Raw genomic sequence first — 12,830 nt, forward strand, 5'->3', positions numbered from 1 at the left:
CATTTCCTAACAAATGGGACAATGTCATTCTTTCTGATGGAGGCATAGAATTCCATTGTATATATATATATATATATATATTTATATATATATATAGTATATATATAGTATATATAGTATATATATATAGTATATATATATAGTATATATATATATAGTATATATATATATATAGTATATATATATATAGTATATATATAGTATATATATATATAGTATATATATATAGTATATATATATATATATAGTATATATATATATAGTATATATATAGTATATATATATATATACCACATTTTCTTGATCCATTCATCTACTGAGGGGCATCTGGGTTGGTTCCATAGCTTAGCTATGGTAAATAGTGCTGCAATAAACACAGTTGTGCTTTCGTATGGTCTTGTTTGTAAACATTTGGGTAAATACCCAAAAGTGGGATTGCTGTGTCACAGGGGAGCTCTATGTGGAGTCTTTTGAGGAACCTCCATACTGCTTTCCAAAGTGATTGAACAAGTTTACACTCCCACCAACAATGCAGTAAGGTTCCCTTCTGTCCACATCCTCTCCAGCATCTGTTGTTATTAGAATTCTTGATTATAGCCATCCTAACTGGGGTGAGATGGTATCTCAATGTTGTTTTGATTTGCATTTCTTTTATGGCTAGGGAGGTTGAGAATCTCTATGTACTGGTTTGGCATTGAAAGAGCCTATATTGAAGACAGATAAACGGATGGATAGAGACAGAGAGACAGATGAGGTGGAAGGGAGAGGAACAAAGAGAGGAAGAGAAGATGAGAAAAGAAACTCAATGCTGTTTTTCAAGAGTAGAGGAAATAAATTTATTGATGTTATAGTATATTATGGATTTATGATCTTAGAAGATAAGGTTACATGGATTATAAAAACAAACAAAAATACGTTAGCTTATGAAACTAGTGTTTATGTATGATTGTATTTTAAAATAAGACTGCAGGTCTAAAAATCATATAATTATTGTGTATAATGTTCATTCATCTGTTAAATAATCATGTACTATTGTGTGTACAATCAATGAATGGCACTGGAAAATCTGTACAATTATTAGAACAAGTTCATTACTTTGTTCAGTATAATGCAGTGGATTAAACTACGTTTTGGATAATACAATCCATAATTACATACTAGTAGAACAAATAAAAAATAAATAATCATAAATAACATGCAAAATGTCATAAATGTTAATTATTTTTAGCATTGTGCCATAGGGTATGTACATAACTACAGGAATGCAATAGTCTATGTGGTAATGTGAGCTCACATTATTCTTTTTATGAATATGTGTACTGCCTATATGTGTTACATGTCTGTGCAACATGTGTATGCTTATATTTGTGTTGATTCACATATCAGCAAAATATAGCAAACCTTTCATATAATATGTAAGTCTCAATCTATATTGCAGTACACAGCTTTACTCTGCTGTACTCTGAAATATTAATAAGTCAGAAATTATGCTAAAACCATCATGAAAATAATGACTAATGTCTCAGAAGGACATCCCTTTATTGGTCTGGAATCAGATTAATTTCTTCTGCTACAAAAAATCCTGAAATTTAAGGCATGAATCACCCTTTCCAATGATTAAATAAAAATTTTAAAAAAAGATTGAAAGAAAAAAAAATGTCCTTGCAATAATCAGTGAAATAATCAGAAGTGTCATCCCATGACTTTCCCTTTACTTAAAAAATAAAATAAAAAGGCTTAAAACTTGGAGTTCATCTTTTTACAAGTATTATCTCCACCTTGTCCCTATTCAAAGACAAAACAAGGCTTTTTTTTTTTTTTAGAATTAATCTTCCACACAAGGAAATGAAGAAAACATGTATTTCTTCCAGAGAAAATAATGCATAGTGCTAAGAATGCAGCCATTTGTACTTCCCAGGAGAATAGTATCCCTATCTTCAAATCATCCCATGGCTTAACGGGCTTCCTGCAAGTTAGTCACCAATTACATATGGTTCTCCTATCCAACAATGGAAAACACCTCTGCCACAAAAACAGAGGAAGAAGGTCACCCTCCAGAGATTGCCACTTAGCTTTATCACATATATTGATTACAGGCTCTGGCATTTCCCAGCAGTCAGCATAAGCAAGTTTGACTTATTGGTACCTCAAAAACTTCTTCATCCAAAATCCTTGTTCCAAACACGGTAATCCCATTGGTATCCACAATCGATCTCTCGCTTCTGTCGAGTGGTTTTGTGGTTTTCTTCTTACAATCCACAATCATCGTCACAGTTTTCTTCTCCACGCTGATTGCTACTCGATGCCACCTGCGAAAGTCATTCTTTGGTTAAGTCTGGAAGACCTGGGATGCCAAACCATTATACAGGTAAAAATGCTGTGAACGACACATTTCAAGACTGAGCTGAAATACAATTAGACAATAAAAAACTCTTCAGCTCCTGTATGAAGGAAGTTGGTCATCAGTGACTATGTGTGGTCTATTCCTTGAGATTGCCCATCAAGGGTATGTCTTCTTCTTGAAAGACTGCCCTCCATCCTTCCGCAGCTCCTGACCGTTCTAATTGTAAAACACGATGCGCTATACTCCTGTCTTTCCTCCCATCTATTTCCAGGGCATACATTTTCTATTCCCCCCTCACCCCCCCCCACTTTAAATTCAAGATGGTTAGAGATCACAACTGTGAGCAGGATCCAAGACTGAGACACAATATCCGTCCTTCTTTTCCACAGTGGTTGGCAGGCAATGGAGGGAGGCTGGAAGAAAGTAGGGTCAGGGTGTGTATGGACTGAGAGGGTAGATTCAGTTTTCAGCTACTGCTGAGTGCTCTTGGGGTGGGGAGGGATGATGGCAAGCATAGAGGGGAGACCAAGCCAGCCTTTTAGAAACGCACCCTAACTTTACTGTTAAAAAAGTGGGTTTTATTAGCCATATCTGGTGCTAACATAAACCACTAAGTACAGCTCACTTGGATTCTGTAAGCCTTTCTGGTTTATATTTTATTTTCCAAATGGAAAAGTGCTAGATTAATATTCCAGAAGTGTCTAGGACTCGATCCATAAAATAAAGTACCAAGAAAGTTGCAGGAGCCTTCTTCAAATGTCTGTTTCCCTGATACTTGGCATGGCTACTGATGAGGACCAACTGTATTTCCATATACACTTCATCTCTTACTCTTTCCACCAGCACATTCAGCAAGCATAGACGCCTGCCACATTTGAATAGAGCAAAGATTTCTATAAAGAGCCACTTAATACACTGAGAGTCAAATTTACACATAGCTCACGCCAAGAAGCCTGTGTCTTCACTTAAACCTTTCCTAGTATGGCTGATTGGTGCTTTTCATTAGCAAAAAATAAAGATGAATTCAATTGTCCAAGCTGATCAGATCTCTAAACTTGACCTTGTGCTGAATAATTGAACTGTGGGAATGAAAGCTCATCACTGCATCTCACCTAATATGCAAAATGCTAAATGAACACAATTTTTTATGTCTTTAATTATTTTCGTCCTGCTTTAATACTCTTGTACATCCTCCAAAAATAATGTTTTCTAATTCTTATTAATACATGTTAGTTGTATAAAGGGCTGTATTGTATGAGCACTTGTAAAAAGGGTGATTTTTCAATACGTGCATGCCGTATACTCTGATCAACTTCTTCCCCCTCCTTTCTAGATATCCGCTGGCTTGCTGTCCTCTTCATACTGCTGGACTAGTGTTTCTGATGTTGCTTAATATAAAGGGGCCACTAGAAGCAGGATATTACATCTGCATCCTTCTTCCTGGAACACACACACACCATGCTATGCCTTCACCTTTCTGATGAGCCACCATCTAGGTGAAGAACTAATTCCCCGATTTCTCCTCTTAAAATTGCACTGCCAATGTTATTGCCTAACCTCTGTTCTGTTCCACTTTACCCTTATACCATTTGTACAATTGATCAATAATTTTATTTTAAAATAGTCTTTGTTTGTCTGCCCAGACTGTGAAGTAAACTGGGCATGAGGTAATATTTTACTGTTCATTTATTTTTTTCATGATAAATGACACAAACAGCTCTTAAGTGATTGAACGAAAGCATTATTTTCAGCACACTCAAAACATTCATTACTTACTTTCCATCAGCAATATTAACAGTTCTAAAGAGGGGATAGTCTTCTGGGGCAGGTTTTCCAGTGTGGTCTTCAAACAGAAAAACAGGTGATCTTCCAACCTCAACACCAACTTGCTGAATACCATGTTCATTATAGATAGATAAAAGGAAAGATTGAATTCCTTTTTTGGGTTTTACTGTGAATAATATTGAGAAATCTTCAGGGAAATTTCCTGATGGGAAATGAAGAACAGAGAGTTAGAAATTTCAGATTTGCAAATAGTTCATTATCACACACATTATTTCAGTACAGAAACGTTGTAGTGACATGTCCTGAAAAGTATTAATTTTATCATCCTTTCAACAACTAAAGAGTTTCTGATCACACAATACAATTTTAATAATGAGTGCATGTATCACTATCCATCAGAACTGTTATTTATAGTTACATGCAGCTATTCTAAATTAACAAATGTATACTCAATTATCCCTCCATCTTCTCTTTCCTTGACATGGAAAATGGACATAAGTATCGCTCACACTATCTGAACTACGTGGTAAACACCTAATAAATAAACATGCCATTTTGGGATTACCACAAGCAGTGTATTTCAAATAGCTAAGCAATAATTTTTTTTGTTGGTCATGGGGGCTGAACTCTGGCCCTGGGCGCTGTCCCTCAGCCCTTCAGCTCAAGGCTAGCGCCCTACCACTTGAGCCATAGCACCACTTCCGGCTTTTTTCTGTTTATGTGGTGCTGAGGAATCGAACCCATGCCTCATTTATGCTAGGCAAGCACTCTACCACTGAGCCAACTTCCCAGCCCAAGCAATTACTTCTTATTGTACTTTTATAAAAAGTCACTGAATATAAATTTATTAAATTGTGGGCTTTATTTTTCAAAGAAGATCTACACATAATCTATGAATATAGCATATATTATATATATCATACATCATAACATATATATATTATATTATATACAACATACTATTTGAACTTACTAATATTCTGGCAAATAAGTGAAATAGAAAATATTATTTAAGGCATAAGATTACTCAATTCATAAATTTTCCAATTGCAAAGATGTATATTTTACAATGTCTTGGCTATGTTCAAGAGCATCCTTATTCAAGCCATTCAGCCCAAATTCTATTACAGATAATAGTAAAAGATGATGAAAGTATTGAATATCACCCTCACACATTCACACATTCAAAGACTGAAAGGCATCGGTCATTCTGCTTGTAAGCAGAAAAGGAAAATTATGTTTAAAGATATTGTGAATAAATGTATTTTTTGTCAATTCATCAGAGCACACCTCATAATTATAAAATATTAAATATGAGTTGCAATGATTGAGGCTGGGTGAAGAAAACAGAAAATACCTACATAGTAAAATCTGATGATGAGATCATTTAAAATAAGGTAAAACAAAGATGTTTGAGTTGGAAATTATTAGAAAAGTATGATAAAAGGGACAATACTGAGTAATATAAATATATTTTAGGTTACAAATGTATGCATAAGATAGTTGGAAGCTTGAAAATTAGCTCAGTTACAATTTTTGGATCTTGTCAGATCATTTGGCTCCTTTCCATATGAACAAGCAAATTACCAAATATCTCTTAGCTGACTTCCAATCCATTAACTGGGCTAATGATGTTAACTGGAGCTAAACTGCTTACAAAAAGACCCTAAAGCACCATGAAGTCAGGTTTAATAATACATTAAATATTTGCCTTAAAATACATCAGCTAGAATTAAATATAACTTGGTCAAATCAGAGAAAGTCTATGAAACACCATGTATTCTGTTAACTACGAATGAGGACACCCAACTTGACTCCCTTCAGTAGCAAGGATGTGCAATGAGCTACCTGCTTGGAAAGTATGATGCTTGAAATGTGCATCTCATCTCCATTTCCTCCTGATTTCTAGGCAATCAATGCTATTATGTCAACTATGCCTTTACAGGCAAAAATAAATGCTAAGCATATTTTCAGTACCATTATGGGAACCTGATAACTGAAGACTTAAAATATCTGTGGTTCCAGAACTCCCACCAATGCAAGAATATCACACAATAAATAATGCAGCACTCACCTCTTCAACACAAGTGTTTCTTTCAACAAGAGGCTTTAGGAAGTCATGAATAAAATAAACCAAAATTTTCATGCTTCCAAAAGTAACCTAAGTACTCATTAAAGGGAAAGTTTTCCCACTCTCACTAAACTTCAATGAATATGATCTACACAATTACAAACAAAAATGGATTGTCACAAAACTATTTATATCTTTGTGTTTTGTCATCTTGAAATAATGAATTCTGGGGCTGGGCAGGTGGCTCAATGGTAGGTAGCATGCATGAGGCCTTGAGTTCGATTCCTCAGCAGGACATAAGCAGAAAAAGCCCGAAGTAACTCTGCGGTTCAAGTGGTAGAGCACTAGCCTTGAGCTGAAGAACTGAGGGACAGCACCCAGGCCAAGTTCTGGCCCCATGACCAGAAAAAAAAAAAAGAAAAGAAAAACAGAAAGAAAGAAAGGATGAATTCTTAAATACAAGTAAGCATATTTGCAATAATTGCTCAAGTATGACTGGCAATTACTGATTTTCACTATATCAATTCAAGTTTACAATTTATTTGGTGCTGAATGTATAAAAATTACATTTTTCCTGTAAATGGGTATGACATAGCATGATCAAAAGAAATAGTAATAAGTAAAGCAATAGTAACAACAATAGTACTGGCAATGCTAATAATAAGGTAAACAAACCTGGAAAGAGTTGTTTGGTTGGGGCACTGATTTGTGCTAGCTTTGAAACTCTGTAAGCAGTATCTGACCCTTTTGAATTCTTTCTGTTTGTGCAGAATCCTGTTGTTTTTGTTATTCCCTCTGGAGATTTGTGAAAATCTAGTGCTTTTAGTACATCAACTGGAGCAGCTGAAACATAGTTAAAAAATAATTAAGCATTCAAAATGAGAATATAAACAAGTGCTTTTATAACACAGGGAAAAGCAATTCATTTAATTCTCCAAATCTGTCACTTACCATGCTTCAACATCTGAATCAGTATAGTGCTTAGACTATAGATAGTAATACACACCATATGATAGTCTAAAGCTCAAATAAAGTAAATCTGAAATAAAATTATGGGCAAGGAAAACAGAAGTTGGGTATGTATATATTTGAGACTCTATATAGACAACATAGTCTCTGTGCAATTGTATTTGTGTATATGTATCCTATATGTATAAGAAGTTTATTTTTACCCACTAATATTTCCAGTTTTTCCATCAACACATTTTCATGCTTTAGGATAAACATTGAAAGCCAATACATTTAAGTAAAATTATGTTTACTCCTACTAATAGGTGGCCTTAGGATGTATAACACCTGGCTTCTTGTTGATAAAAGCCTATATTCCTAAACCCAATTCATTCCACCTACCTCCAGCTACTAGGAATAGTCAATATTAAATAAGTTTAGGATAGTCAACTTTTCTGCTTGAAGGGTGAATTGTTTATCTTGCCTATAATCTTACCTAGTTAAGAGGATGAGATGTGAGGATCATGGTTTGAATCCAGCCCTATCAGGGAAGTTTGTAAGACTTTTATCTCCAATAAATAACATCCCTCCTTCTTCCCCCCAAAAAAGTGTAAGTGGATCTCTGGGTCAAGTAGTAGAGCACTAGTCTTGAGCTAAAGAAGCTCAGAGACAGCACAAAAGCCCTGAGTTGAAGCCAAAGGAATAGCACAAAAAAGAAAGGAAGGTAGGAAGGAAGGAAGGAAGGAAGGAAGGAAGGAAGGAAGGAAGGAAGGAAGGAAGGAAGGAAGGAAGGAAGGGACGGAGGGAGGGACGGAGGGAGGGAGGAAAAAGAAAGAAGGAAAGAAAAGGAAGAAAGAAAGAAGGAAAGAAAGAAAAGAGACTTGTTTGTATAAATAGCATTTAAATGAAATAAAACAAACATATGCTTTCCCCATTTGAAATTTACAATTCAATTGCTTAGAGTATATTGTGATGTTACTATTTTTAACCGTAACAAATCCATATAACATAAAAATTTGCATATTAAGCATCCAATTCTGTAGCATGAGTTATACTCACAATGGTGTAACCACCACTATTATCTATTTCTAAAACTTCCCATTCTCACATTCCTTCTACAATCTACTTTCAATCCCTCTGAAGTGGCATATTCTAGAAATTTCATGTAAGTAGAATAAAACAGTATTCCCCTAAGCTTTAAATATAAATGTACCACATAATTCCACCACTAGGTGTAGACCCAAAAGAAATCTTATGGTGAGATAATTGCATGCTGTTGATAACTGCACCATTATTCACAAAAATCAAGAAGCAGAAATCAAGATTGCTTCAAGAGATGAATGTACTTACAGAAGATAATATATAGAAGTTGATTTTGACCAAAACAAAATGGAATGAAGTCCTAGTATATTAGATTATCTGGACATCATACTGGAATACCGAATAAACTGCTCTTGAGATAATGATCCTATTACAACATGGGTGAACTTTAACATTATGTTGCATAAAGTTTTCATATGTATATTTTTAAATCCTCGATCTTCTTGTTTCACAACTATAAATACTTCATCCACTAGGGAAGTCAAAATGCAAATCTAATAGTCTAAGGATTGCTATAAAAATGATTTTTAAACTGAGAATGAGTGGTTCATGCCTGTTATTTTACCTATTCAAGAAGGCTGAGATCAGATGAACGCAAGCCTACTGAGGGCAGAAACATCTGAAGACCCCATTTCCAAAATAACGAGCACAGAACTGTGCTGGAAGCGTGGCTCAAGTCATTAAGTAAAAGTTATGCAAGAAAATCAAACAGGTATGAAGTCCTGAGTTCAAACTCAAATAATGGGTGTTAGAACCCATAACCTTCAATAAAAATTGATCTGTTGTATTTATATCTGTATTCAAAAATGAAATATTCAGAGTAGACCATGTACTAGCAATAATTTTTACTCAACATGCCTGAGATGTAGTCCCTACCTCATGTATTCCAATTGGAAACACTAGATATCCACAGCAACTACCAGGAGAGGCAGGGTCTACTGTTATAGAAATACAAAAAGCACTGTTTTGTTTGTTCCTGTCTGAAAGCAGTAACTACTAGTATTGATAATTATTATTAATAATAATATTGCACCTGAGTTTCTATTGTTACAAGATTATCGTTACATTTCACAATATATTTTACACTATAAATGTGCTGTGTCTTCAGAGGACCTGATGAAAAGACAGGGACTGATTTTAGCACCAGGAAATAATAACACCACAACTTCTCTCTCCCAAAATTAGAGGCTAACAAACAACAGGGGTTTTCTCTTTGAAAATGATGATTTTCAATTACATTAAGTCAGGTAGTGCGCACATTTCCTTCTTATGGTGTCTTCTGTTCCCTCATGCAATTCTAATTCCTCTGTACATCACTGTCATAATAACAATAAATTAATTTAAAAAGAAAAAAATATTGTGATTTTCACCTGTATTTGTTTACAGTAATTATAGTAATTATAGGATATATGAGCCTAAAAATGAGAGCTTTTGAGCAGTATGCATCTGATTTCTGCTTAACACATTTTGAGGATACTGACTTCTGTATGTACATAAAATGTATGAGGATGTGTGTATCATGCTTTATATGGTATAATGTATGTGATTCTCATTAATAAAAGGGCCTGCCAAAAACACTGATTCAAGCCCATAACCATAGCAACTTTGTAGGGAGAGATCAGGGAATCACAGTTTGAGGTCAACTTGGGCATAAAAATTCACAAGACACCATCTCAACCAAGTGCTGGGTATGGGAGTATGAACCTGTAAGCCCAGAGTCACCAATAAGCACAGATAGGAAGATGTAATCCAGTCTGGCCCAAGCATAAAAAGAGATCATACCCTAAAGGTAACTAATGAAAAATAGAGAGAAAGGAAGAGTGAAAGAAAGAAAGAGTGAAAGAAAGAAAGAACTGAAGGAAAGAAGGAAGGAAGGAAGGAAGGAAGGGAAAGGGAAAGGGAGGGGCTAGAGCTACAGTGTAAGTCCACGAGAACAGTTCCCAGTATTACCAGAAATAAGTTTAAAAACAAGTAATGATAACAATAACAACAATAATAATACCCTGTCTTTTTGTTGTATCAAGTTTCTGAATGAAAATCAATGTATTATAGAGTACAGCACACATTATCCATATTATTTTTTTAAAAAAATATAAGGAACAGATACTTCAAGTAGAATACCTGTGGCTCACACCATGGCTCATACCTATTCAGGAGTTTGAGAGAAAAGGATCATAGTGCAAAGCCAGCCCATGGAGAAAAGTTAGTGAGACCTTTACTATATCTCTTATTAACCACAAAAAAAGAAAGAAAGAAAGAAAGCCAGAGGTAGAGCTGAAGCTCAAGGAGTAGAGAGCTAGCTTTGAGCAAAAAATCTCAGGGACCAGGATCAACAACACCAAAAAAAAACCCATGAAGAAAAGAACAGATACTTTGTGAAAATAAGACATTTCAGAAAAAAAAAGGTGTATTTTTGTTGGATGTGGTTATATTTAGTGCAATCTTGGAATATTTTAAGAAAATCATAATAGTATTTGGGAACGTATCTTTTACAAGTCATAGTTGCAATGGCCTGGTTTAGACCAATAAGATTGCTATTCTTATTTTCTTATTTTTGTAATCATAAAACTAAGAAAATAAGGTTTATAGACCCATCTATGTCAGATAGCCCATTGTGTACCAATTACTAAGAAGGCTCTTCGAAGACATTAATATTCACAATAATGGAGCAGCAAAGAGCAAATTAAAGATAACCTGCCCAGCCTCCGCTGGTCAGTATAAATGCAAGTCTGCTTTTTTCCTTTCACCACCCTCATTTCTATATGCCACAAATAAAACTTTGCAAAACAGAACTGAAAAACATACATATAATTGCCCCAAATTATCTTGAGTCAGCTAATTGATTCCTGATGTAGATAGTTATTTTAAATTAAACTTGATTCATAATTGCAGGATATAAGTTACAGTGAAGGCAAATGTTATTGAGAAACCACAGCATTGTATCTGCTTTATTTTATTTTATCTTCTTGCCCTGGATGGAGTTAAGACTCCAGCACAGACCCAAACACAGCCATGAAGATTGAAAGAAAGAAAGAAAGAAAGAATACAGGGTCATGGTCAAAGTCTGCCATAGGTAAATGGTACCCACAATGGACCACAACGTTCCCTTTCTTTGTTGAGTATCTTTTAGCACAATGACCTTTTACAAGAGCACAGACTTTGTCACATTTATTCCTTTCTAATTTGAAATCAATGTGATAAGAACACACTCCTTCTACAGGATTCAAAATAAGGGCATGGCTTTTAAAGTCTGACAAAGTACTTTGTAAGAGACATATGATATGAAATCACAATTGCCTCCTAAAAACAGAAAAAGAAAATAGAGACATATAATAAAGGTTTTAGTTATTTTTTTTCTAAAAAGACATATGAAGTTACAGAGCAGTAAAACTTAAGTGGGTCTTGAAGGTTTCATCTCTTCTTTAGTTCAAGCGGAGTAAATAATAAGTTCAGCCAATGTGAAATTCTAACTGTTATTTGATCTTACAAACTTCATTGTCAGCTTAACAAAGTCTCATAATCTGAATTTTACTGTTTATGTTCACACATATGTATGTTGAGGAAACTATTGTTCAGATTTTGTTAGCTTTCTTTAAAAATTAAAAGCAATAATTTATTGTGGTTGATGTGAGATATTTTTCATTTTTGTTATCATAAAGGTGATGTACAGAGAATATGAGACACTTTAAAAAGTGAAATTTTTCACTCTTCAATCCATCAGTGACTTCATCTTTTGTTTCCAAATAGCTTCACAGCCCATAGTTAATTAAGCATTTCAGATATGTCTAATTCATTACAGTATATGATAAATGTCTAATTCAGATATGCTTAATTCAGCAATAATCTCCTATCTTGTATTACATAGCTATAGGCTAATTAAATAGAGGAATAGATGCCAGAAGAAAGGCCCCAGTGGAAAGTCCACTTAGCTGGATTCCTGTCTTTTCCCACCAACTTGCATACCATTGCTTGACTGAGCTTCCAAAATTCCCTGCTTCAAGTCACTCTGCTACTCAAATGCCTTCAGAGAACCCCAGGATTTCCAGATGGGATCCACATACCACATTCCTTGCATATAAACTCCCCAGGAACTGGAGACACCCACTTATCCCAGCAATCCTCTCCAGCTGCTTGTGGAATAGGACTAAGATCTCTCATTGTTCTCTTTATTTCCTTCCTCAGCCAGTGCTCTTGTAATACAGTTCATACTAAATCTCAATGTTCTTTTGTCTGCCTTGGGCCCTCTATAAATCCTACTCTCCCTCTTTGAAACAGTTTGCTTTACCTTGCCTGTGGAATAAACAGCCCATACCAGATGCACAATCTTCTCCAGCAGACATTTCCCCAACTCCTAAGGATGGTGTAGGTGTTCAGACACCTCTAGTACAGCATCATTCATTCTTGATTTCAACTATTTGCAGATTCTTTCTTTTTACCCTCAAACTAGAAAATAATAGGCATGCACACACACATGCATACACCCACCAACACAAACATACACAACCTGAACTATGGAAATGCTGACTGACTATATTTACTATGTAAAAGTACACAGTAGTAAACTTCCTGTGAGGACCCCAG

The 12,830-nt window shown here is 35.0% G+C and overlaps 1 protein-coding gene across 1 annotated transcript in view; it reads right to left on the reverse strand.

The window, feature by feature from the left end:
* Positions 1-12,830, reverse strand: part of Col11a1 (collagen type XI alpha 1 chain) — a 171,228-nt gene that overhangs the window by 138,801 nt on the left and 19,597 nt on the right. Inside the window, exons 2-4 of the mRNA XM_070007851.1 lie at positions 6,876-7,043; positions 4,121-4,331; positions 2,147-2,309 (exon numbers count right to left, since the gene is read on the reverse strand). Coding sequence (XP_069863952.1) covers positions 2,147-2,309; positions 4,121-4,331; positions 6,876-7,043 — 542 coding nt within the window. The remainder of the gene's footprint in view (positions 1-2,146; positions 2,310-4,120; positions 4,332-6,875; positions 7,044-12,830) is intronic.

This window comes from Dipodomys merriami, unplaced genomic scaffold, assembly GCF_024711535.1.
Source record: "Dipodomys merriami isolate MVZ:Mamm:240054 unplaced genomic scaffold, mDipMer1.0.p SCAF_7, whole genome shotgun sequence".
In the NCBI taxonomy this organism is placed as follows: domain Eukaryota; kingdom Metazoa; phylum Chordata; class Mammalia; order Rodentia; family Heteromyidae; genus Dipodomys; species Dipodomys merriami.